At 49.9% G+C, this 27,093-nt stretch overlaps 1 protein-coding gene across 1 annotated transcript; it reads right to left on the bottom strand.

The window, feature by feature from the left end:
* LOC132586492 (FXYD domain-containing ion transport regulator 7-like) lies at positions 1 to 27,093 on the bottom strand. Its single transcript, XM_060258586.1, has 6 exons — positions 26,860 to 27,093; positions 3,430 to 3,462; positions 3,099 to 3,173; positions 1,045 to 1,078; positions 883 to 917; positions 1 to 151 (listed from the first exon to the last, which is right to left on the bottom strand). The coding sequence occupies exons 1-6, from the start codon at positions 26,885 to 26,887 to the stop codon at positions 132 to 134; spliced, it is 225 nt and encodes a 74-aa protein (XP_060114569.1). The 5' UTR covers positions 26,888 to 27,093; the 3' UTR covers positions 1 to 131.

Here is a 27,093-nt window from a genome sequence, read left to right on the forward strand (position 1 = left end):
TAATTGGTAGAGGATAAAACGCAGAGCCCCCTCCCTTCCCGGGCGGCCGGTGCCCAGGTCTCAGGAGAAAGATATCCCGGGCGCAGTTCATCCCTCAGCCAGTAGGGAGCAGCACTTCTTGGCGAGGGCATCTACACGCTGCCAGCTGGAGCTAGGGGAGAGAAAGAGAGAAAGGAGGATGGGGGAGAGGAGAAAGAGAGAGGGAGGGATCCCAGCATCCAGGAGCAAAACAACATCCTCCCCTGGGGGCTTCCTGGGTGCCAGGGGAGATACTGCTCTTGGTTGCCATGGCATCGCCATGGAACCCCCCCCTCCGCAGCAACGTCAGCACCTTCCATGGCAACGGGAGGAGGCTGTCTCAGGTAGGGACGCTTCAGCCTCCTTCTTGCCTGTTGCTTCCACAAGAGGGGATGATGGAGAAACAGACATTCCTGAAGTATACATTCAGCCCCCTGCCCTACCCGCATGGACAGACTAGAGAGGGTTGTTTGGCCGGGGGTGGGGTGGGGAGGAGACTTTCTTTGGATCAAGTGGGGGTGGTTAGGGTAGACTGGGTTGCCAACCTCCAGGTGGTGTCTGCAGGTCTCCTGGGATTACAACTGATCTCCAGGTGACAGAGGTCAGTTCACCTGGCTGCTTTATATGGTGAAATCTATGCCATTAGACCCTGTTGAAGTCCCTCCCCTCCCCAAATCCCTCCCCAGGCTTGCCCCCAACACCTCCAGGCATTTCTTGACCTGCAGTTGGCAACCCTTGGGTCACAGACATAAAATGGGTCAGGGCTGAGGTCTTGGCTATGGTTCCACTGGAGTATAGGGACAGGCAGGTCAAGGCATTCCCTACCCCTGTTATCACCTTCCCTCCTGACACCACATCACTTACTGGAGGTCTTGCCTGCTGCCCTGGGATCTGTAAGGCTGTAGAGGGGGAGACACAGAAAGGGCATGAGTGAACCAGAGGAGAGCGGGGAGAGGACCACAACACCCAGGGGTGGGAGGCATGAGTGAGGAACGGGCACACGGGGGGGGGGGAGGGAGTGCTTACCTGGGGTCAGATTTTTTGCACTTGAATTTCTTACCTGCAAAGAGAGAAAGGAGTGAAGATGGAACAGAGAAAGAGCAGAGAGATGTGGGCAGATGGGTGTGTGTCTGAGAGAGAGGGGTCTAGAATTGAGAGGTTTGGGCGATAGTTTATAGATGAGATCCTCATTATCTGAAACATCTCATTCAGCGCTCCTTGATAGGCTTCCCTTCCAGTTTTGTGTATTCTGAGGTGGATGCGCCTCATCTTTATTTCACTGCAGTAAGCCAGTGTGATGTAGTCATTAGTGTTGGGCTACAATCTGGGAGACTCAGGTTCAAATCCCCACTCTACCGTGGCAGCATTCTGAAGGATCTTGCAGTCTCTTAGTCTAGTCTACCTCACAGGAAAGAGCAAGAGTCCAGTGGCAGCTTAAAGACTAAACAAAATTGTGACAAGGTGTGAGCTTTCGGGAGTCACTGCTCACTTCGGCTATAGAAGTAAGCGGTGACTCCCAAAAGCCCCTACTCTGCCACAAATTGTGTTAGTTTCAAGGCGCTACTGGACTCTTGCTCTTTTCTACTGCTAAAGACAAACTAACATGGCTACTGATCTTGATCTACCTCGCAGGGTTGTTGTGAGGATAAAAAGGGGAGGAGAATGTAGCAGGTCCCCATTGGCGAGAAAGGTAGGGTATAAATGAAGTAAATAAATAGTGTTCCTATAGGGATATGGGGTTGAGAGACAGGGTCCGAGAGAAAAAGATAAAGCACTTTGGGGAGGGGCTGTGGCTCAGTGGTAGGGCATGTGCTCGGCATGCAGAGGGTCCCAGGTTCAGTCCCTGGCATCTCCAGTTAAAAAAAGGACTAGGCAGTAGGTGATGGGAAATACCTCCATCTGTGATCCTGGAAATTTGCTGCCAGTCTGAGTTGACAATACTGGCCTTGATGAACCAAGGATCTGATTTAGCATAAAGGCAGCTTTGTGTGTTTACTTGGGAGGAGGGCTTTTCATTTGAGTATTAGGCCTACACGTTTGATGTAGCCAATCCTCGTGGATCTTACAGGGCTCTTATTACAAGACCTACTGTAAGCTCTTGGAAGATTGGCAAAATCAGGAGGTGTGGCCTAATATGCAAAGGAGTTCCTGCTACAAAAAAAGTCCTGAAATCCAGTCTCCCTATGGCAGTGCTGAACCTCCTGGTGAAGTAGTGTGAGAAGCCACCACATAAAAGCATCTCTCTCTCTCTCTCTCACACACACACACACACACACACTCTTTTCCCCAAGGAAACACACCCTTGACTTCTTCTGACAGAGTACATTCCAGGAAACCATGGATATTTCTCAGAAGGAGGTGGAAACTAAGATTCTATGGATGCTGTCTCCTTCAGCCATTATCAGTTTCCACATCCAAGCATTAAGAGTGCCGTACACCTAGATCCTATGTCACTGAGGTCCAGATGAAATAGTTGTCACCAAAGCTTTTTTCGTAGCAGAAACTCCTTTGCATATTAGGTCACACACCTCTGATGTAGCCAATCCTCCTGGAGCTTACAGTAGGCCCTGTACTAAGAGCCCTGTAAACTCTTGGAGGATTGGCTACATCAGGGGTGTGTGGCTTAATATACAAAGGAGTTCCTGCTACAAAGAAACCCCTGGCTATCACTGTCAATTGGAGCCTTGGGACCCCGATGAAATCGCTGGTGCTGTCAACTGGAAGAAGAGTTGGCTTTATACCCTGCTCTTTACTACCTACCTGAAGGAGAGAGTGGCTTACAATCACCTTCCCTTCCTCTCCTCTGTGAGGCAGGTGCAGCTGAGAGAGCTCTGAGAGAACTGTGACTGACCCAAGGTCACCCAGCTGGCTGCATGTGGAGGAGTGGGAAATCAAAACCGGTTCCCCAGATTAGAGTCTGCTTCTCTTAATCACCACAACATGCTGGCTCTGGGGTCCAGATGAAATGGCTGTCACTGTCAATTGGAGACTTGGGGTGCAGATGAGGAAGCAGGTGTTAGGGTCATTTTGGACATGGTTGCGGGGGGGGGGGGGGGGGATACATCCAGAAAAGGACTCACTCAATGCTATCAGGATGCCGAGCACGAACATGCAGATAGCTAAGACCATCCCAATCGTACGCAGTGTGTCATAGTCTGCAGAGAGGAAACAGAGGATGCTCAGAAATAAAGATGCTCCCAGCCAGTCCAGCACCTGACTCCAAACACCATGAAGATCCCCCCCCCCCCACATACACACTACCCTACATGGATCTCCCTCCCCTCGAGTCACACAGTTTCTGCAGCTTCTTGTTCATCCTCCTGTGTCAAAGGTGCAGACGCCTCTGTCTCGTGGGTTGAGGGCCCATTCCAGTCCCAGCAATAGTGCCGGGGCTTCTCCAGCAACACTCACCATAGGTAAAGGGGTCCATTTGGCTGTTGGCATCTGGGGAGAAAGCAGAGAGTCAGGGTGACCAAGCAAACCTATTGGGGACATCCTCTTTTGCTGACTCCAGGTCATGTCTGGTAAGGTTTGCTACAAAACTTCCCCTGAAATGGTCCATTCTCAGTTTACAAAACGAGAGTGTGTAAGCATGCTTTAATGCCACTGATATGAACTATCCCTTCCAAAGGACATCGTTTGGTGTGAGTGGGCTAGAAGGTGGCTCAGCATCAATTCAGAGATCAGATCATTTAGTGGAACCTGCAAAAGTAAGAAACAGGGAGAGCAAATTACAGTTCCTGGGCCTCCTCTCTTGGTTCATCACCAGTCCTTTAACCTGGTCCTACTGCCCAGCTTTTTGGTGGGACACAGCAAGGGCCAGGTCATGGTATTTTTGGCCACAGGTAGCCATTTCCTCCTGGGCAAAGCCTCAGGGCCTGGGCTTGGATCTATCTGTCAGGCTCAGGTGGGAATGCTTTCTATGATGTTGATGGGCAGGGGTGCAATTCTAGCAGGATCTCCTTTGCATATTAGGCCACACCCACCCAATTTAGCCAATCACCCAAGAGCTTACAAAAAAGAGCCTTGTAAGCTCTTGGAGGCTACATCAGGGGTATGTGGCCTAATATGCAAAGGAGCTCCTGCTAGAATTCCACCCCTGACCAGGGCTATTTTTGTAGCAAGAACTCCTTTGCATATTAGGCCACACCCCCTGATGTAGCCAATCCTCCAAGAGCTTACAGGGCTCTTAGTACAGGGCCTACTATAAACTTCAAGAAGATTGACTACATCAGGGGTGTGTGGCCTAATATGCAAAGGAGTTCCTGCTATGAAAAAAACCTGATGATAACAGTACCTGGTACCTTTGAATGGTCCAGGCATGATCTCCATGTTGATGCCTAGCAACCCTTTCAAGCCACCCTGGCCTACATCCAACCCTGTCCTACCATTCCACTGAGCCAAGTTCAAAGCCCTCCTCCAGCCTATGGATCCTCCCTCTTAACTTAAATCGCTCCTCCATTGGAGGAAAAGCAGCTTAAGCTGGGGAAAGTCTCTCTAGGTGGGAGGAAATCCTTGGAGGATGGTTAGATCCGCCACCCTGTCAAAGCTGCTAGGTTTCTGGGAATCCAGCTACAGAAATCCATCTTTCCCATAAAGCATATCTGATCTGAATGTAGTTGGTCATAGTTACAGTTGGGTAACTGGTAATGCTGACTTGCAGGTGGCACATTCAGGAAGGGGAGCCATTGGAAGCACCAGGGTACAGGTTAGCCCCAACACTGTGATGATAAATAATAACATGTAAAGGCTAGTTTAGGGTCAAGTGACCCAATCAGTTCTCTGGAGGGTGCTCAACTCAGCATGTTCCAACCACAGGTTGGTTACTCAACTAGCCACCCAACAGCACAAATACTTAAAGCACCTCCGCTGGTAAAAAGCTGCCAATGCTGATGGGATGAGGCATTACCACTTGTCTTTCTTAAGTTGTCAAGATGTCTGCATCAGCAGTGTCTATTTAATAAGCCGTGTGCAAGTGAGTGATTCCCATGCCATAAAAATGCCATAAAGATAACTGATCACGAAATGAGAAAGTACTAAATCCCACATTTAGCACAGTGTTCATGGACCGCGTTATCCGACAGTCATCAGTCGTGCCTGTAAATCACGCACCAAAGTCATGAAATGGGTTATAAAAGAAATTTTTTACAATGAAATATTCAAGAGGGAGGGGGTGGCAAACGTATTACCTTTCATGGCTTTCTCTTATGAAAAGGCATCATCATAGGCAAAGGTGGTCTTTTATAAACAAAACAATACAATCTTCAAAGAGGCAGGTTGCTTTTAGTATGTATCACTCTAGTAAGCTTCCAGTTTCCATGGCCAAGCTGTTCTTATGCATTGCCTGACCTGGATGGCTGAGGCTAGCCCGATCTCATCCGATCTTGGAACCTAAGCGGGGTTGCCCCAGGTTGATATTTGGACATGAGAGCACCAAGAAAATCCAGGGTGGCTACACAGAGGCAGGCAATGACGAACAACTTCCAGTGATCACAGGGCCTGGCTTGTCACGGTTCTGGGAAAGGGGAGAGGCATTGCTGCATTCTACAGAATTCTGGCTCTCAAGTCCATTTTCCCCCTCTGTGTGTTCAGGTGGAGCTCTTCCAACATGATATTGGATTTATATCCTGCCCTATAATCTGAATCTCTGTGAGGTGGGTGGGGCTGAGAGAGCTCTCACAGAAACTGCCCTTTCAAGGACAACTCTGCAAGAGCTATGGCTAACCCAAGGCCATTCCAGCAGGTGCAAGTGGAGGAGTGTGGAATCAAATCTGGTTCTCCCAGATAAGAGTCCACACACTTAACCACTACACCCAACTGGCTCTCTCATACTTGGCTCAAAGCCAGGGGGCCAAAAGACACATCTTTGGTGAGATGAACAAATGGCGGTGGTGGAAAAATGCTGTCATATGGCTGTTGAGATACAGCAACCCCGGAGGGCTTTCATGGCAAGAGATTTTTTTAAAAGGTATAACTCAGTTTATTGGTTAATAATTGGATTGCATCAAATGCATAATAAAGCCAACATGTGGTCAAAAAAAGAAGAAGCCTACTCTATACATAATTAGGGTGCATTACAAAATAAATAATAAATCAAGCTAATTGAGCGGATAAGATCATTTAAGCAACCAAAAAACATTTTTTTTTTAACCAGGTTTCATTAGATACATTTTAGCCCTAGACAACTTAGCATAAGACTAAAAATGTGAGGTATTCTTCATGGGTTAATGAGGATGAGGCACAGGAGGGAATAAATTTCCAATTCAAGAAGGACTCCGCTTTAGTATCGGTTTTCTTCTCCCGAGTTGTAAGGAAGAAATATGGGAGCCCACCACTTTGTCTAAAAGGAAATACTCCCACAGTTTTGATGCCCAAGTCTGTATGGATGGAGATTCGGTCGTTTTCCATTTTAGTGCAATCGCATTAGAGAGAATCGCAAGAGATGGACAGAGGTGGTTTCCTGTTTCCTGCCTCTGTGTCGTGACCCTGGCCTTCCTTGATGGTCTCCCATCCAAATACTGACCAGGGCTGACCTGGTCCATCCAGTTCAGACTGGCCTGGTTCGTCCAGGTCAGGACCTGACTCATACTAGGGAGATTGGAACAAATCCTCCTGTGGCTTCCTTCAGGCATTCCTGCCCCATGGCGAAGCTTACAGGTGACACTGTTGCCAGAAGCCAACTGCTTAAAGAGTGACAGCTTCGCTGGTATTTGGCAACATTCCTGAGGCTCTGCTTTCAGCCAGCTCCCCCGCCTCATGTGCTGCACTCCCTTTAGTACTCACGGAAATACCTGGGCTCCCGAGCAAAGCTAACATTCTGTAGAATGTGGTGATGTCTTTCTCCTTTCCCAGAACTGTGACAAGCCAGTCCCTGTAAACGCTGGAAGGGATGAGTGGGCAGCATTTTGGCTGTCCTTTTCTTGAAATACAAAGATCCTCTTCACCGAGACCAGTTTCTCTTCTCCCCAGTACTAATGCCGAGGCTGGAGGGAACAACTTTGGAGTGGTGTGCGCAAAACCTATTGCTTTATTTTCAGTTTGGGCTTTCCTGCTCTTTCTATTTAATAGAGATCGATTTTTTTTTGTTCTGTATGTTAGCTGTTTTATTTATTCATCTCCTTTGGTTTTCATGAGAAACTAGGATTGCCAGGCCCCTGGGAGGGTTGGGCTGCCAATTCCAGGATGGGAGATTCCTGGCGATTTGGGAATGGTGCTTGGGAGGATGGGGACCTTGGTGGGATATAATGCCATACAGTCCATCCTCCAAAGCAGCCATTTTCTCCAGAGGAACTGATCTCTGTAATCGGGATGAGCTGTAATTCCAGGAGATCTCCAGGCCCCACCTGGAGGCTGGCATCCTCGTGAGAAGCTGATTTCCAGCTGCTAACATGTCTCTTCCCCATCCCGTCAGGATGGAAATATCAGAAATATCAGAAATTGTAGCTGATGCTTCTTCTAAGCTGCAGAGTCTTGTGAGCAAAAATTCTACTTTGTGAGCTACTGGCATTAAAAGTTGTGAGCCAGCAATTTGGCCATCCTTCCTGAGCTAAGACAAAAATGTGTGAGCTGGAGGCTAAAAAACTGTGAGCTAGCTCACACTAACTCAGCTTAGAGGGAACACAGATTCAAAGGATCTGCCCAATTTTTTTTTTACTTTTTGTAATATTTTATTCATTTCTGCCTCACTTTTCTCCCCAGTGGGGATCCAAAGATGCTTACATCAATCTCCTCTCCTCCATTTCTGTCCTCACAACAACCTTGTATGGGGGGTTAGGCAGAGAATGTCTACTGGTCCCAGGTTTGCCCGGGGGATGGAAGAGTAGGGTTGCCAGATCCAGGTTGGGTCGGGAAACTCCTGGAAATTTGGGGATGGAGCCTGGGGAGGTCCCTCCTGGAAGCTGGCATGCCTAAGTCACCCAGTGACTTTCCACTGCACAAGCTGCCTAACCAAATTTCAGGCAGATGTGAAAATGAGCCAGTTCTTACTTGGAAAGCAGAAAAGAGAGGAGAGGCTGTGGCTCAAGGGCAGAGCATCTGCTTGGCATGATGGGGGAAGTCCCAGATTCAATCCCAGTTTTTAAAAAAAGTAACAGTAGTCCCCTGTGCAAGCACCGAGTCATTACTAACCCATGGGGTGATGTCACATCATGACATTTTCTTGGCAGACTTTTTGTCGCAGGGTGGTTTGCCATTGCCTTCCCCAGTCATCTCCACTTTCCTCTCAGCAAGCTGGGTACTCATTTTACCGACCTTGGAAGTATGGAAGGCTGAATCAACCTTGAGCCAGCTACCTGAACTCAGCTTCCGCTGGGATCGAACTCAGTAGAGCTTGGACTGCAGTGCTGCAGCTTTACCCCTCTGTGCCACGGGGCTCCTCCAGTTAAAAGGGCCAGGCAGTAGGTGATGTGAAGGACTTCTGCTTGAGTACATGGACAGTTGCTGCCAGTCCAGGTAGACTTTGATGACCCAAGGGTCTGGTTCAGTCAAAGGCAGCTTGGAGTGAGAGATCTGACCACTGAAGAAAATCGGCTAGGGGCATATGTAAAGTATAGTTGGGGATTCTTGTGTAGAAGTCCATCTTGTTCACATCAAAAATAGGCAGCGAGGAGGGCTACATCCTGCCCTTTCTGCTGCGCTTTAGAGTACAAGCGGATAATTTTAAATACTTTGAAATAATATTTATACGCTGCCATTTTCATCAAAGCGATCCGCACGATAGCTTACGTCAATTAGCCGGCCAACAAGCAATTAAACACACTTGAAACCAGCCTCAGAAAGAAAAGAGGGGAGGGAGAGGACAACGAGTTTAGAGATAAAAGCCAGAACAAAACATCAGGGAATAAAAAGCTGCTCAATTGCCACTTCAAAAGCTGCCGGCAAGAGTAACAGGGGAACAGAGTGAGTGAGCGCATATAGTTTTTTTCAAGTGGAGGACAATAAATTTATCCCTGAGGTTCAATCAGAGAAGATGGATTCTTGGCAGATTCCTCCTGGGTCCCACAGCAAAAGAGATGACAGATCTCTGAGGTTCACTGACATGGACATCTGCAGCTGTATCACCAACAATTCAGAAAGTAGATCATTATGGGGGTTATCAGGGCTTTTTTTGCATCAGGAACTCCTTTATATATTAGGCCACACACCTCTGATTTAGCCAATCCTCCAAGAGCTTATAGGGCCAACTGTAAACTCCAGGATTGGTTGCATCAGGGGTGTGTGACCTAATATGCAAAGGAGTTCCTGATACAAAAAAGCCCTGGGGGTTATGGTTGCCAACATCCAGGTAGCAGCTGGAGATCTGAGATTACAGTTGATCTCCATCTCCAGGTGACAGAGATCAGTTCTCCAGGAGAATAGGACTGCTTTGGAAGGCGGCCTCTATGGCATTATACCCTGCTGAAGTTCACTCCATTCCATCCCAGTTCTTTAAAGGACAGTTCAAACAGTTTCAAGCTGCTCTAGATTTGTCATGTAGATATAGCTGAAGTCACAGGGCTTTTTTTTTGTAGCAGGAACTCTTTTGCATAGTAGGCCACACTCCCTGATGTAGCCAGTCCTCCTGGAGCTTACAGTAGACCCTGTACTAAGCTCTTGGAGAATGGCTGCATCAGGGGTGTGTGACCTAGTATGCAAAGGAGTTCCTGCCACAAAAAAAGCCCTGGTTGAAGAGAACAGACTTGACATGGAGTTGACAGGAAGACTAGGGTGCAGACAGAAAATTGTAGATCTCTTTTTTTTTTTTTCGGGGGGGGGGGCGTCTCAGGTCTGAGCACCAGTTGGGTCACACTGTGGGGACCCATGGTATTTGCCAATTGCTGGTGGATTTCACCAGCCTGGATCCTACACTGCTGATTGCTAACATTCACAACTAATCTCCCTTCCCTCTCTATAAATAGAACCACCACGTTACCCCAGTTGAACTTACTTTTTCTCTCTCTCCCATGATTATGCTATTCTGGCTCAGGCCTTAAATGTATTTCTCCTATTACTGAGCTCAGCTATCCAGCCTTACATCTCAGAATACCAGAAAGGACTAGAAATTGCTCTGAATTTTTGAGCTCCCCTGGGCAAAGGAGCTCCTTTCTGATCTCTCAGACAGCAGCACAGGATTATTTTTTTTTTGTAGCTGGAACGCCTTTGCATATTAGGCCCTCTTATGTAGCCAATCCTCCAAGAGCTTACAGGGCTCTTATTCCAGGGCCTACCGTAAGCTCTTGGAGGATTGGCTACATCAAAGGTGTGTGGCCTAATATGCAAAGGAGTTCCTGCTACAAAAAAAAGAAAAACCCCTAGTGGGCACCGTGCTGAGGAGCCCTGTCTTGTTGAATGGCCCCTGCAGTTTTTTCAAAAAGCCTTCCCTGTGTGTTTTTTTTAAGCATGAAGATTTTTTTTAAACCTTATTTCCTCTCTTTCCCACTAGTTTTCTACTTGAAAGAAGTTTTCATACAGAAGAATATTAAACATTATACTTCCCTAGTTAGGGTTGGCAGCCTCCAAGTGGGGTGTGTGTGAAGATCTCCCAGAATTATAGCTGGTCTCCAGTCAGATGACAAAATCAGCTCCGCTGGAGAAGGCAGCCGTTAGGGTCTCTACCCTGCTGGGAACCCTCCCTCCCTAAGCCCCTCCCTGACTGGACTCCATCTCTAAACTCTCCAGGAATTTCCCAGAGCTGGCAACCCTAAGCCCAGTCCTGTAGCTGCTTTGCATTTGACCCTCCCATTCCTGCTTGCAGGATTGGATCAAATCCTGTGGAGGCCCCTAGGTCTCGAGGGCCCCCTCACAAATTATCTCAGAGTTTGGAGTGGCTGCCCAACGCCTGCAGCCTGCAGGTACCTTCTTCAAAGCCCCGTTGACAAAGCTGCAGGGGAGAGGCAGAGAGAGGCAAATCTGGCAATGACATTAGCATCAGCCACACCAGGCAATTTGGGCAAAGAGCGGCTCAGTTGCTGGCTGTGTGTGCAGGCTGGGAGGGCTGCAAACAGGGGGGAAACCAGGGGGGGAGCCAGCCCAGGGCCCCTTAAGGTGTGGGGGCCCATAGGCCAGTGCCTACTTGGCCTAATTATTAATCCTGCCCTGCCTGCTTGGTTCTTCTGTTACATGTAAAACCTCTAATCAATCTTGCTTTGGCACTTTTCTCTCTAGATCTACCTCCCTGCCTGCCTCTCCTTCCTGGGCCCTGATCTGTTCTCTCCCATGCCTGTCTCTTTAATGGTTCCTGCAGGCCCGGCACCTGAGTCTCAGCTGTTTAATAGATGAGCTGGCAGCACTTCCAGAATCCCATGGCTGTCTCTTCCCAGTGGTGGCCGGCGAACGCACGGCATCCTATCATCCACTCTATTGCCCCCGTTATGAATTTGCTGTCTGCCAGTAAGCATCGGTCTATTGACGTGGCTTTGCTGAAGGGCTCCAGACGATGGTGAGGGATTTGGCACACAAGAATATACTTTCATGGCTGCAGCTGGCCCCTCTGAATGGGGTTTTTACTAGTGGGTGGGGAATCCCAGAAGTTCTGCATTTTGAGATAGAGAAAGAAACTAGACAGGATCTGAACTCTGTGGTGGTTTCTTTAGACATAATCACAACTGGGAGGGGGAATCTGATGGAGGCTGGATTGAAGGGGGAATTTAGCTAGGGTTGCCAACCTCCAGGTGGTGGCTGGAGATCTTCTGGGATTACAACTGATCTCCGGGAGACAGATTCATTCACTTGGAGAAAATGGCCACTTTGGAAGGTGGACTCTATGGCATTATACCCTGTGAAAGAAGAAGAGATGGTTTTATACCCCACCCATCACCACTTGAAGGAGTCTCAGAGTGGCTTACAATCCTCTTTCCCTTCCTCTCCCTGTCTCTTTAATGGTCCCTGCAGTCCCAGCACCTGGGGCCAGAGTCTCAGCTGTTTAATGGATGAGCTGGCATGAGAGCCAGTTTGGTGTAGTGGTTAAGTGTGCGGACTCTTATCTGGGAGAACTGGGTTTGATTCCCCACTCCTCCACTTGCAGCTGCTGGAATAGCCTTGGGTCAGCCATAGCTCTGGCAGAGGTTGTCCTTGAATGGGCAGCTGCTGTGAGAGCCCTCTCAGCCCCACCCACCTCACAGGGTGTCTGTTGTGGGGGAGGAAGATAAAGGAGATTGTGAGCCGCTCTGAGATTCGGAGTGGAGGGCAGGATATAAATCCAATATCTTCATTTTCTTCTTCCCCACAACAGACACCCTATGAGGTAGGTGGAGGTGAGAGAGCTCTAAGAGAACTGTGATTGACCCTAGGTCACCCAGCTGGCTTCATGTGGAAGAGTCAGGAATCGAGCCCAGTACTCCAGATTAGAGTCCACTGCTGTTAACCACTACGCAAAGGTAACTCTCAACTCTCTTTCCCCCCAAACCCCGCCCTCCTCAGGCTCCACCCTTAAAATCTCCAGGTTTTCCCCAGCCTGGAGCTGGCAACCCTAGGGTTATCATTTTCCTGTGTGTTAGAAGAGGTTTGAAGGGTTGGAGCACCTTTCCTAAGAGAAGAGGCTGAAGTGTCTGGGGTTTTCTTGGTTAGGGAAAAAAAGATGGTGGGCGGTGGTATGGTAGAAGTTTATAAAATTATGGCACAGAGCAGAAATCGTGGACAAAGAGGACTTTTCCTTCCTCTCCCACAATTTTAGATCTTGGAGGGGCATCCCATGAAGTTGATGAGGGACAGATTCAGGACAGATGAAAGGAAACACTTCTTTCCTCAATGACTAATTCAGTTATAGGAATCATGGCCAGTGGGTGCAGAGATAGCCAGGAGCACAAATGGCTCTAAAAGGGAGCTAGAGGAACCTCTCAAGGACCCAAAGTAGCTAACAACATCATTCTCCTCTCCTCCTCCATTTTATCCCCACAACAACGCTGTGGTAGGTGAGGCTGAGAGGGTGTGACTGGCGCAAGGTCACCCAGTCAGCTTCTATGGATTTGAACCTGGGTCTCACTGCTCTGACTCTAACCACTATACAACACTGCCTGTCACTGACATGTTAGAAGTTTTGTGGAAACTAGAGAGGGGCTTAAGCCCACCTCCCTTTCCACACTTGCAAAAAAAAGCAAACTGGGGCATTAAAACAGCCCTGGAGCAAGCTGACCCATGTGACCCCTGCACCAATAGCAGAACTGCAGGGATTCCCCCCCCCCCTCCCCTCCATGGTAGCTGCCCCATCAGGAACTGTCACTCAGGCTGAACAATGCACTTTCAATCCACTTTTAATGCACTTAGCAATCGTCTGCAAGCAAAATCCAATTGCAGAGTGCAATGAAAGTGGATTGAAAGTGCCCTATTCAGCACTTGTGAAAGCACCTGGTAAGTGAAATCACCAAACTGTCCGTGACTTGTAGCAGATTGACAAGGTGGAGCCTCCCCAGTCCCCACTCCCAGCACTTCTTTTTGGTCCCACAAGCCAGTAGGTCCCATCCCCATCTTTTATTTTTTATTTATTTTTTAAATTCACTTTGTTTACATTTCACCCCAGTGGGGACTCAAAGCAGCTTACATCATTTCCCTCTCCTCTGATTTATCTTCACAACAACCCTGTCAGGTAGAGTGTGTGATTGGCCCAAGGTCTCCCCGCAGGTTTCCATGGCATGAGTAGGATTTGAACCTGGATTTGCCCAGATCCTAGTTTCATACTTTAAACCACTGCACCACACTGGGTCTCCTATGTGATCCTTTTTGGTCATCAAATGGGTATCCCATTGTCGATGCCCACCACTACCCCCATCCTATCTAGCCCCATTCACAAGAGACACCGAATGCCTGTGCATCCTGCATGTATCTGCACATTCCCGTTTGTAGGAAAGAGCCAACGTGCATTCACTTAACAGATGAAATCAGGGATCAGTACCTGATAAACGTGACGTTTCCATTGCACATGCTGTACACGCATTGAATCTAACACGAGAATCACTCAAAGGACGTGCAAAGCGAAAACCGAGTGCATGCAGATTGTATGTGCGCTCCCTGTCACTTGTGAACGCAGCTCCTCTCCACAGAGAGGTCTCCTGCCTGTTTGCTCGCTTGATGCAGGATCGGGGGCGTTTGCCTGCTGCAGGGAAGGGACTGCGGATGAATAATGCACACTCCAATGCAGGGGATGGGAGTTGCCATGGAGACAGGCCACCGCATAGCTGGGCGCAGTGTGTGAATCGGCTGCCAGGGCTCCGAGGGGGCAGCTGAGGAGACCAGGATGCTCGGGGAGTCTTTCACACCTGGCTTGCGGCCAACCATCTGCAGGAGGCTTTTCAGGCACTCAGTCTGGCTATGAAACATTACCACAGTTTGCAAGCAGGGGTGTCCGTCTCCCCAAATAGCTATTGGTACCCTGCGATCCTCTCTGTGTCTGTCCGTCCCCCCCCCCCCCTTGCAAAGCATCCTTTGAGACCCTCTTGTTATCCAAGGCCCTTTCGAGAAAGCAAGAAGCCAGGCGCTGAATGAGATGGCTGAATCCATGCAGGTCCAGATCTCCTCTCCTGAGTCAGCAAGATGTTGAGATGGTTCTGGAAGGCGGCCAAAGAAACACCCTGCGGGCGACTGAGAGGCAGGCCCGGGGACAGCCGCAGAGATGGAGGCAGCGATAAAAAAAGGAGTGTCATTTCCCAGAGATGCCTCCTTGCTTGAAAAAGCACAGTCGGGCCAGGACACTCCCCCTGTCACCCCATGTCAAGTCTCATTGCCAAGGCCGCTTGATGGAAGCTGCTGATTCCCGGCAGTGCTGGTAAGGCCCAGCGCACAGATCTTGTGAATGTGCTGACCCTCTTTGCAAGCTGGGAGGGGTAAGGAGGGAATGGCTCCAAGCCCGACCCTCAGGAGTCCTTGAAAACCAGAGCGAGGGGATGGAGATGAGAGCGCAGAAACGCAGCTCTGAGGAAGCAACTGAAGGGGGATAAACCACACCTCAGGCTTTAATGTGGGATTTGCCACCAAAGAAGGTGTACTTTGAGCTAGGCCGCATCTGAGACCTGCCACTTTGTTCCAAATGCAAATTTTTAAAAAATCAAAGAGAGAAAGAGAGAGGGATTCAGAGCATGCACAGAGTGTCTTTCTCTCCTCAGTCATCTTGGCATAGCAGTTAGTATCCAACTAACCAGTTTGGTATAATGGTTAAGTGTGTGAACTCTTATCTGGGAGAACTGGGTTTGATTCCCCACTCCTCCACTTGCAGCTGCTGGAATGGCCTTGGGTCAGCCATAGCTCTCACAGAGCTGTCCTTGAAAGGGTAGCTTCTGGGAGAGCTCTCTCAGCCCCAACTACCTTACAGGATGACTGTTGTAGAGGGGGCACCCTAGTCAGGGCTAACTTCTGCCCCCCCAAACACACTGATAACATCACCAAGTCACATGGAGGGGCCCAATTTGTTACCCCCAGAAGGCTGGTGCACTAGGCAATCACCTAGTTTGCCTACCCTGCCTATACCCCACAAATGTCCAGGGGGTACCTGGCAATCCTAGGGTGACTTTGCACTGAACGCTTAATCTACCTTGCAGGTTGTCATGATGTCAAAATGAAGGAAGGGAGGACAACAGCTTCAGGCTGCCATAGAGCAGGGATGGGGAACCTCCGTCCCGAGGGCCGTATGCGGCCCTCGAGGTCACTTGGTGTGGCCCTCAGGGATTGCTGGGCTGAACCGAGCCATGTGGCAGCCTCTCTAGGGCCTGGCTGGCCAGCGAGGATCATGGGGCCCAGCCACACTGTGCAGCAGCCTCCCCAGGGCCAGGCAGGGATCACAGGGCCCAGATGTACTGTGCAGCAGCCTCCCTGGGGCCTGGCTGGCCAGCCAGAATTGCTGCAGGGCCTGGAAAAGTTACTGTCACAATTCAGTTTGCACTTGATTATCCCAGATGATGTGGCCTAATATGCTAATGAGTGTGTGACCTAATATGCTAATATTAGGGGATGTGGTCTAATATACTACTGAGTTCCTGTGGGGCTTTTTCTACAAAAAAGCCCTGAACCTATGCATTTGCCTAGGGTGGCGGACCGGATGAGTGTGTGTGTGTGTGTGTGCCAGATTAGGCTCTCCCAACATGACTTCAAATAGAAAAACAATTATTTGCATTAATTTTGCTGGCCTGAATCGTTCTCCCTTGGTGGAGCACTGTTTTTTAAGTTGATAATTTATTATGGCCTGCGAATGATGTTATAAATATCCATGTGGCCCTTGGCAGAAAAAAGGTTCCCCACCCCTGCCATAGGGGCAAGAAGGGAAGTAGAAACATCCAAGTAAATAAATAATTAGCCACAGCTGTCATTCACTAGTTAGGCTTGGGGGAGAGGGAAGATCCTCCATGCCGGCGGGTTATCATCACAGACATGTCTACACTGCCGATATGAACTAACCCAAAACAATCAGTATTCCCACCTGGAATCTATGGAACTAGAGGTTTGTGAGGTTGCTTGAGAAGTCTTTCTTAGAAGGCCCTTGCGCCTTTAACGTGAACTACAGTCCCCAGGATTCATTGATCGGTAGCTATGCCCATTGCAATATTGATTTGAATGCATAATTCATGTCCAACCCAGCCTCCTGCTTCAGTCTTAAAAAATTAATTTACTGTATACAGGGCTGGACTGAATCACTGAGTTTGAATTAGAAGGAAAAGGGGAGGGGAGCAAATTCTCCCAATTTTAAATTTCTTGGAAGAATCTGAGTCTCTTAATCCGAACTCTCTACCCCCACAACATCCCCGATTATGCACCCAGCTTGATTTAGGTTGTTCTTTTTAAGGCAAAAAGAAAATATATCGCATCTTTCCCCTGTTAAGATTCATCAGAAAACCTAGGTCTCAGTTCAGAAAACCTAGATCTCAATTTAAAAATCTCCCTATTATGTGGATGATGATTTGATAGTGATTTCACATCTGGATAAAATTTCACTGCTGTTGGTGTTCAGATATGGAGTCAGCCAGGGAAACCAGCTGGTGGTTGTCTAGCCAACTCACTTTAGTGCACTTCAGTTTCTCCATCTGTGAACTGGGAACTGTAATTTACAAGGGTTGCTGTAAAACTCAATGAAGTAAGGCTTGTAAAGTGAGAGAAGAAGTTTGTAATGAGCCGACATTACGTAGCACAACCCTAATTCTGTAAATTCAGGGAAGTGCTAACAAAGACGCCATTTGTCCTACTCGCTATACACAACTGGTCCTGTGTACATTCCAGAGAAGATAAACCCTGTGGAAAAGAGGAGATCCCTTTGGATAGATCCTACAGCACGGGCATAACAGGATGCACACTTCCAGGTGACACAGGGCTCTTCAGAGAGAAGGAAGAGTTCTGTATCACATGTTAGCTTGCAAGCTGTTATGCTAGCAAGCTTTGTGCCGGTAAACAATACTTTAGTTTTCCGGAAACATTTCAGAAAGCCATAGAGAATCACCTTGCACAAATCTCTAGAGAAGGTATACCACAACCAGGCCTCATGAATATGCAATCCTCCAGCATTGCATACGTGTGACACATCTCCTAGGCTTCTCAGGTGGCAAAAATAGCTACAGGAAAGACAAAGGAGAGCAGAGACCAACTACAGGCCTGCAGGCAGGTCTTCACCAAAGTTGAAGGAACTTTCCTTAATCTCTTTTCGTTCTTTTGACTACAGAAGAAATTAGAAGAACGCCCAGTATCCACTGAAATGTACACATTCCCATTTCAATGAATATCTATAGATTCGGTTGTCATTCTAAAGCACTTTAACCACAATTGCAAGTAAGGGTGGAATTCTAGTAGGAGCTTTTTGCATATTAGGCCACACCACCTGATGTAGCCAATCCTCCAAGAGTTTACAAAGCTGTTTTTTGTAAGCTCTTGGAGGATTGGCTACATCAGGGATGTGTGGCCTAATATGCAAAGGAGCTCCTGCTAGAATTCCACCCCTAATTGTAAGAGACCTGAGTCCAAGAATAGTGTTATGGAGAACCAGTGTGGTTGGATTAGCATTCAGGAGACCTGGGTTCAAATCCTCACTTATTCATGAAGATCGTTGGGTGGCCTTGGGCCAGTCCCTGTATCTCAGCCCACCCTACCTCACAGGGTTGTTATGAAAATGAGAGAGAGCTGTGTAGGTCACTCTGAGCTCCTAGAAGGAAGGCAGGAGAAGAATGAGGTGGTGGAAAGGGCCACTAAGTCACAGATGACTCATGGTGACCCCGTGGGTTTTCTAAGGCAAGAGGCATTCAGAAATGCCTGCCTCGGCAGAGGGACCCTGGGCTTTCTTGGTGGTCTCCCATCGAAATGCCAATCAGGGCTGAGACTTTGCTTAGCTTCCGAGGTCTAATAAGATCAAGCTAGCCTGAGCCACTCACGTCTCAGCGGATAAGAATGTACTAGACAGATTAAAAATTTACATACATTAATCTGTATTAATTTTTTAGGCATGAAAAACCCACAACTGTGTTCCCTAGATGTCAACCTTTATATTCACATTGGAATTTCCCCCCCGGCCAATATCCTTGCACCCCCCCCCCCATATTTATGTCCTCCTGGTTTGCCTGAGAAACAGCCCCGTGGCGCAGAGTGGTAAAGCTGCAGTACTGCAGTCCAAGCTCTCTGCTCATGACCTGAGTTTGATCCCAATGGAAGCTGGGTTCAAGTAGCCGGCTCAAGGTTGACAGCCTTCCGTCCTTCCGAGATTGGTAAAATGAATACCCAGCTTGCTGGGGGTGGGGGGGAAGTGTAGATGACTGGGGAAGGCAATGGCAAACCACCCCGTAAAAAGTCTGCTTTGAAAACGTCATGATGCGACGTCACTCCAGAGTCAGAAACGACTGGTGCTTGCACAGGGGACTACCTTTACCTTTTTTTGGTTTGCCTGACCAACCTTGTTGTGTATTATGTCCCTCCAGTGGTCAAGATGAAAGGGCTGCCTCGTCTTTATTCAAGTCCCTACCCATGTTTGGGTATCCTGGGAGAGAAAATGCACCAGGAAAAGATATATAGTGCATTGGATGAAGTTCATCTTCTAATAGACACGTAGCAAATGTGTACTTAAGAGCCACATGCTAGCTCTGTTACTGAACACCCATATATCTGTTTGTAAGAAAGTCAATGTGTGTTCACTTTAGGAATGAAACCTGGGACCAATACCTGGATTGTTGTAGTGGTTAGACTAGAACCTGGAAGATGAAGCTTTGATTCCCCACTTGTGCTATGGAAGTTTACTGGGTGACCCAGGCCTAGTCGCAGAAACTTGACCTAATCTACCTCCCAGGGTTGTTGTGAGGATAAGCTGCTTTGGGTCCCCACTGGGGAAGAACGGCAGAGTGAAATGAAATTTTAAAATGCATGAAGGTGTGATGTCAATATAGAAAGAGAATTACTCAACAGCACATGTATAAAGATCAACCAGGTGCACAATGTGCAAGGATTGTACATGGGTTCACTGTAACTTGTGAAAAAGGATCAAGATGGATAAACATAAGGAGCAGAGGTCCACCAGTGGCTATTAGCCACAAGATATATAGAATCATAGAATCACAGAATCCTAGAGTTGGAAGGGACCTCCAGGGTCATCGAGTCCAACCCCCCTGCACAATGCAGGAAACTCACAAATACCTCCCCCCAAATTCACAGGATCTCCATTGCTGTCAGATGGCCATCTAGCCTCTGTTTAAAAACCTCCGAGAAAGGAGAGCCCACCACCTCTCGAGGAAGCCTGTTCCACTGAAGAACCGCCCTAACGATCAGGAAGTTCTTCCTAATGTTGAGCCGGAAACTCTTCTGATTTAATTTCAACCCACTGGTTCTGGGTCCTACTTTCTGGGGCCACAGAAAACAATTCCACACCATCCTCTATATAGATGGAACACTCTGGGGGCAGTGATGCTCTGCATTCTTGGTGCTTGGGAGGCAACAGTGAGAGGGCTTCTGGAGTTATAGCCCCACTGGTGGACCTCCTGATGGCACCTGGCTTTTGGCCACTGTATGAAACAGTGTTGGACAGAATGGGCCACTGGCCTGATCCAACATGGCTTCTCTTGTGTTCTTATGCCTGCAGGTTCACATGGATTTGTTTTGGGCATGCCTGTTTGTTTGGGGGTGGGGGGGATTGCACATTCAGGTTCTACAGATATATATACCAAAGTTGCTTATAGTGTATATTTAAGAATGCAAAAATCTAGATGCAATCAACGCTTGTATCATGCAGACAAACTTAGTAGGGAACTGTAATGGTCTACAGGAGGAAGCAAGGCAGCATTATACAACCTGATCTCATCAGCTCATGAAAGCTAAGCAGGGTCAGTGCTTGGAAGGGAGAACACCCAGGAAGGCTCTGCAGAGGAAGGCGACGGCAAACCAGCTCTGCTTCTCGCTTGCTTTGTAAAACCCCTTGCTGGGGTTGCCATAAGTCGGCTGTGACTTGGTGACAATTTACATACCGTGGCCCACAGCTCCCTGTGGAGTGGAACGTGGTGGCAAATCCAGGTTTTGCCTCTGTGATGTGTGGAACAGGGAACAGCTGGTTCCTGGCTAACTTCCTGACCCTCTTCAGGTGGAATCAGTGTTACAGCCTCTCAATCCGCCTCCCCAAGTCTGCGTGCAGAACTGCACATCCCCTTGGCCTGGATAGCAGAGCCACTCAATCATGCAGAGGAAAGGAAGAGCTATTAGCCCTGGCAGGCGCGCATGCACCTAGACACACTGCACACCTGCTTCACTGCGTACATCTTGCCCCATGCTCACACTGAGAAAGGGCTGAATTGAGAATCCCCGCTGCCAGTGAAAACAGCACCACTTCTTCCTGAGCATTCACTGAGACAAAGGTCACAATCGCTCAGCACATTATGCTCGGGTCTCATGCATGCACACGTATTTCTTGATATGTGTCTGGTGCCTTTCCACACCGTCCTCCCCTGCACAAGTAGCATCCCATTGAGGAAACGGCAGGCACGCCAGCTGCGATCACCCAGTCTCACAAAGACATTGTCAAAGGTTCCACCTTCGGCACCCAAAATACGAGTTACCTACCGTGGAACGAGGAAACTGGAACGAGGATACCATCCACCGTCGCCACCCCCACAGTACACAGCCCACACTAAACCAGAGAAACAAGCGTGCTTGCGAGCACAGATTTCTTTCACGTACAGTCAGCCAAGACAAGATAACACACCCAGAAGAAAATGTCATTCACACATCCACAAAATAACAGATGGCCCAGCACACACACACACACACACACAATTATGCACACAGCATGTGTACAAAGCATGAAATTGCACACACATACACTCAGGAAAGGAGTATCCATGCCAGCACTATCAGATAGGGCTGGCCCTGCCACTAGGCAAACTAGGTGATTACCTAGGGCACTGGCCTTCTGGGGGCGCTGAATTGGGTGCCCCCATGTGACTTAGTGATGTTAACAGTGCAGGGGTGGGGCTCCAGAAGTTAGCCTTGCCTAGGGTGCCAGATAGTCTAGGGTCGGCCCTGCATAGTCACACTATATACACCCAGGCAGCATCCGTCCCATTCCCAGAGTTGCACAGCCATCTGTTCCTTGATACCAAATGAGCAGATACTGCGGTTCAGGAGAGGACATCGCTCAGCGGTAGAGCAGCTGCTCGACATGCAGAAAGTCCCGTCGTCTCCAGCTCAACGGGGAAGGGCTGCGGTGGCTCAGTGGCACAGCATCTGCCGGGCATGCCGAAGGCCCCAGGTTCAATCCCCAGCCTCTCCAGTTTAAAAAGGAGGAAGGGATGATGGTAGGAGATGAGGTGGAAGACTGAGATTCCACCCGAAACTCTGATTAGATGAGACGTTAAAGGAGAGATGTAATGGGGAAAACCCTAACCCAACTCACATTTAAACGTCTGACTGGTGTATTCACCTTCCAAATGACGTGCATAGGAGAAACAGGATCCCCAGGGCCCATGCCGCCAGAAAGCCATGCTCAGTTCCCTGCCTTCCACCCACTGCCTGTTGAAGAGAACTCTGACTCTTGAAATTCAGACCCTGAGAATCTTCTTGATCTCCTTGTGGTGGTCGAAAGGACTGTCAAGTCACAGCTGACTTATAGTGACCCCATGGGGTTTCCGAGGCAAGAGATGGTCAGAAGTGTTTTGGCATTGCCACTTTCTAGCAGGAGCTCCTTTGCATATTAGGCCACGCACCCCTGATGTAGCCATTCCTCCAAGAGCTTACAGTAGGCCCTGTAACAACAGCCTTGTAAGCTCTTGGAGGATTGGCTACATCAGGGGGATGTGGCCTAATATGCAAAGGAGCTCCTGCTAGAAAGTGAGCCCTGGCCATTGCCTGCCTTTGCGCCATGACCCTGGTCTTCCTTGGAGGTTAGCCAACGACTTGCCAGGACTGGCCCTGATTACGGTAGCTTCCGAGATCTGATGAGATCAGGCTATCCTGGGCTATCTTGGTCAGGGCCTCTAAGGCCCAACAGGACTCACATCTCACTGGTGGGGCCTTTGACTCTCAGAGGTAATACCCTGAAAATCCTGTTGGTCTCCGAGTCGCCGCTGGCCTTGGATGCAATCGTAGGGAGCTTTAATTCTTGGAAACCTCCACTTGTAAATTCTTGCTGGCTCCTAAAGTGCTATTGGACTCGGATCTAACTGTTCTACCCAGGCTACGATCACACGCACACAGTAATGCCCTTTCAATCCATTTTCAGTGCAGTTTTTAACTGGATTTTGCCAGTTCACACAGTAAAATCTAGTTGGAAAGTGCATTGAAAGTGGGTTGAAAGTGCATTATTTAGGGCAGGGGTGTCAAACATGCGACCTGGGGGCTGGACCAGGTCCCCAGAAGGCTCCTATCACGCCTCCGAGCAACTGGCTGTTGTCCGCTTCCTTCTCCCTCTCTCTTCCTTCCTTCTACATCTCAACTTGCTTTGCAAGGCTTGCTCAATTGCACAGGAGCTACAGAGCAAAACCTCGATTTTCTCCATTGGTTGAGGCTCCTCCCCCTCCTGGTCACCTAGGGAGGGAGGGAAAGAGCCAGAGCTTCCTTGCCCAGTTCCCTGGATCCCATGGGAGATACACAAAGAAAGCACCTTTAAGACTAACAAGTGCTAATGTTTCAAGTATTTATATTTTAAAGGGGATTTTAAAAAACATTTTTAGTCATGTTTGTCTGTGTCCTTTAAAAAGTTCGCATCTCTACTACCTAATCTTAAATAGGCACACACATGGCCCGGCCCAACAAGGTCTCATTTATGTCAGATCCAACCCTCATAACAAATGAGTTCGACATCCCTGATTTAGGGCATGCAATCACCGCCCCAGTGTGTTTTTGCAGACAGAGAAGGCCCGTAGGAGGCATCACTGTTTGCCTAACTGCCAGTTCCCTGTGTCTCCTGGGCAGACAGTGGAAGACAAACAGCTCGCCCCCGCCACCCTTTCCAGTCTGCAAAAGCACACGGGATGGAAGGCAGGCAGGCAGGAAGGAGCGAGGAAGCAGCCGCTCCTGCCTGCCTCAGTGCACTCTCGGGATCCCATTCCCCTCTCAGACACCCACGCCATGTTGAAGAGGAGTGCCAGCAGGGGTGGGATTCTAGTAGGAGCTCCTTTGCATATTAGGCCACACACCCCTGGTGTAGCCAATGCTTCAAGAGCTTACAAGGCTCTTTTTTGTAAGTTCTTGGAGGATTGGCTACATCGGGGTGGGAGGGTGGCCTAATATGCCAAGGAGCTCTTGCTAGAATTTCACCCCTGGTTGCCAGTGTAACCAGTTTAGTATCTTGTCTGACGGGACGTTCTGAGCAGCGGCTGCCGGCCAGAGTAGAAGACACCGATCTCAACTGACAAACAGTCTGACTCAGTATAAAGTAGCTTGATGTGATTTTGTTAAGGAGAAGGGCCAGGGCTCTGTAGAAGAGGCCCCCAGTGCAGTCCCTGGCATCTCCAGTGAAAAGGATCAGGAAGGAGGTGGTGTGAAAGACCCTGCCATGAAGAGCTGCTGCCACCCAGAGCAGTCAATATCAGCCTCGGTGGACCAAGTGTCTGAAGCAGTATAAGGCAGCATTATGTGGTCTTGTTGAGGAGAAGGGTCATGGGAAAGCCTGTGCTTTTCATGCGGAAGGCCCCAAGCTAAATCCCTGACATCTCCAGTTAAAAGGATCGGGTAGTACATAGTGCGAGAGATCTTTCCTTGATACCCTGGAGAGCTGCTGCCAGTCTGAGCTGACAATACTGACTTCGATGGACCAAGGGTTTGACAATATGAACATATGAAGCTGCCTTATACTGAATCAGACCCTGGATCCATCAAAGTCAGTATTGTCTACTCAGACTGGTAGCAGCTCTCCAGGGTCTCAAGCTGAGGTTTTTCACACCTACTTGCCTGGAACCTTTTTAGTTGGAGATGCTGGGGATTGAACCTAGGACCTTCTGCTTACTAAGCCGATGCTCTGCCACTGAGCCACCATCCCTCCCCTTATACTGATTCAGTATAAGCCGGTTTCATGGGTTCAGGTCCCACGAAAGAGGGAGTTGCTTAGCATCAGCGTTGGTGGATAACCGAGGTCTATTCAGTCATGAAAGCCAACTCGAACTTCGAACTCCGTTGTGAGTTTCCATGCTGAAAACTGGTCTGGTGGTGTAGCAGAGGTCAACGAAGCGTAAAGCTCACTGACTGATCTGGGGCCAACATCACTTTCTCTCCCCCTAGCCTCCCTCACAGGGCAGTTGTGGGCAGGCAGTTTCCCCTCTAAGCTGAGCTAGTGTGAGCTAGCTCCCACTTTTTAAGCCTCATGCTCACACATTTTTGTCTTAGCTCAGGAAAAATGGCCCCAGAGCGAACTAATTTATGCAGGAGCTCACAACTTTAAGGGCAGTCGCTCACAAAGTAGAATTTTCGCTCACAAGACTCTGCAGCTTAGAGGGAGCATTGGTTGTGGAATAAAGTAGAGGAAGGGGAAACAACATACACAGTGTCCTGAGCACCTTGGATAAAGGAACAGAGAACACTGGCAGCTAGATACTGATGCTTCCTTAAGCGGAATCACCTCCCTCCTTTCACCCGCTGACTTCCATGGACTTAGAAGACTGTAATTCTGTAACAGAGCAGAAAAGCACCGATCTGCTTTCCTTCCCTGCCTGCTCAGCACTTCAAGGTGCGCAGAGGCCTGCAGAGCCCAGAGGTAACATGAGTTCCTCTGTCTGTCCACGCAAGCCACCAAGTCATGGTTAGTGCAAACCATGGCTTGCAAAGCCTGCTTCCGGCCTCCGCCTCTGATTCAGGCAGGCAGGGCGGAGGTGGGAATTGCAGAGCTGCTTAAGCCATTTGGACCTTGCAACAAGCCCTGGCTCCAGATCATAATAAATCACCCCAATTGCAGGGTGGCGGGAGGTCCAAACTGTACTTCCAGAGATGAGGTTCCCCATCCATTCAGCCATGGGTGGAATTCTAGCAGGAGCTCCTTTGCATATTAGGCCACACCCAGCTGATGTAGCCAATCCTCAAAGAGCTTACAAAAAAGAACTTTGTAAGCTCTTGGAGGATTGGCTACATCAGCTGGGTGTGGCCTAATATGCAAAGGAGCTCCTGCTAGAATTCCACTCTTACGTTCAGCCCAGACGCCTGCCCTTCACTGCACCTGCGATTCCCCCCAGGAGTGGAATTCCCGCCTGGTCTTCCTACACAGACACTCACACTTCCCCTGTGCCAAGCGCTCAGCCACAGCCTGAGACTGTGGGAGGGAAACAGAGAGACAGGCCTTGTGTTTTGAGTGGGGTTGCCAACACCAGGTTGGGGATTCCTGGAGAACTGGAGGCGTGGGGCCCTGGGGAGGTCAGAGTTTTGGGCAAAGGGGGGTATAACGCCCTCCACCCTCCAAAGCAGCCATTTGCCCCGTCCTCCCGATCTCTATTGCCTGGATACCTCCAGGTCCCACCTGGAAAGTTGGCAACCCTAGCTCCGGCAGGACATCAGCGGCGTGCCTGGGAAAGCGCCTTCTTCCTCCCCCCGCCCTTTCCTGAAAGCCGCTGCCGTCCATTGCACCCCCCCCCCCCCCCCAAAGCGGGCAGCATCCTGTTGCCTTCTCTGCCGTCAATCCATCCGCAGCAGCTGCAGATCTGGAGCGGCTGGCTCCGCGCTTGGGAGGACTGCAGTGAGCCGGGCGCCCCGCCGGGCGGCTTTGCACAACCGCCCCCCCCCCCTCAACGTGAGCGCCCCCAGACCCAGCTCGGTTGCTGCAGGGGCTCCCGGCCGGGACTGGAGGGGTGGGGGGGGGCGACAGCCTCCCACCTGCCTCTGCAGCGGTCTTGTTTTAGAAACGCACGGACCGAAGAGATGAGCGCCCCGGTCCGGGTTGGCACCTGTGCCCTGCTAGTCCCACGGCATTCACGAAGCAATGCGCACACCGCCCCCCCCCCCCCCGCCCAGTTCCGTAGGAGTTTCTCCGAAGTCAGCGGGGCAGGGCGCGAAGGAGGGCGCCGCCACCAACTTGGGGGACGGGGGGGGAAGGCTCGGAGAGGAAAGGCGGCGGCGGCTGCTGCGCCTCGGGCTGGAAGCCGAAGGGGCGCTCCGGAGTGACTCCGGAGCGGCTCCCGCTTCGCCCGGGAGGCTGCGGCTCTCCTCCTTGGGCGCTGCTGGGCAGGTTCGACGTGCCCCGCTTTGGGTCCCCCGAACACCCACACGCCTCGTCCGCCTCTGGCGCGGAGGGTCTCTCAAAGGGGGAAGGGGGCAGGGGGTCTCCAGAGCTCCCCACCCCCCACTTGCGCGCAGGCAAAACTGAGAGAGAAGCGCTTCTCCCCAGACCCACCCCACGGCTCCCTCCGGTGACCCCCCAAGCCGGGGTCCTCCTCCCGTGCCCACCTCTGCAGAGGGCGGCTGGACTAAATGAGCTCGCGGGAGCCCCCAACGAGGAGGGGCAAGTCTCACCATCCAGGGGCGCCGGGGCGGTAGCCATGCTGCTGCTGCTGCTGCTGGCGGTGCTCCTCGCAGGGTCTGAGCCGTTGCAAGAGCGAATGCGGCAGAAGACTGGCGCGAAGATCCCAGGCTGGGTCGGGGTCCCCCCCCTTCTTCTTTCCACGTGGGGAGGGAAGGACCAGTGGAAACCGAGAGGTGGATCTAGGCGCGGCGCGGGGAGGGAAGGCACACCTTTGAACTTGCCTC

Source organism: Heteronotia binoei, chromosome 17 (assembly GCF_032191835.1).
Source record: "Heteronotia binoei isolate CCM8104 ecotype False Entrance Well chromosome 17, APGP_CSIRO_Hbin_v1, whole genome shotgun sequence".
In the NCBI taxonomy this organism is placed as follows: Eukaryota; Metazoa; Chordata; class Lepidosauria; order Squamata; family Gekkonidae; genus Heteronotia; species Heteronotia binoei.

Bases quoted from the DNA above. Each gene is read 5' to 3' on its own strand.
- LOC132586492 (XM_060258586.1), bottom strand. From the start codon at position 26,887: ATGGCTACCGCCCCGGCGCCCCTGGATG. The intron at 3,174-3,429 runs GTGAGTGTTGCT...TCCTCTCTGCAG, and splicing joins AATGGACCCCTTTACCTATG to ACTATGACACACTGCGTACG. The intron at 152-882 runs GTAAGTGATGTG...TCTCTCCCCTAG, and splicing joins GGCAGCAGGCAAGACCTCCA to CTCCAGCTGGCAGCGTGTAG.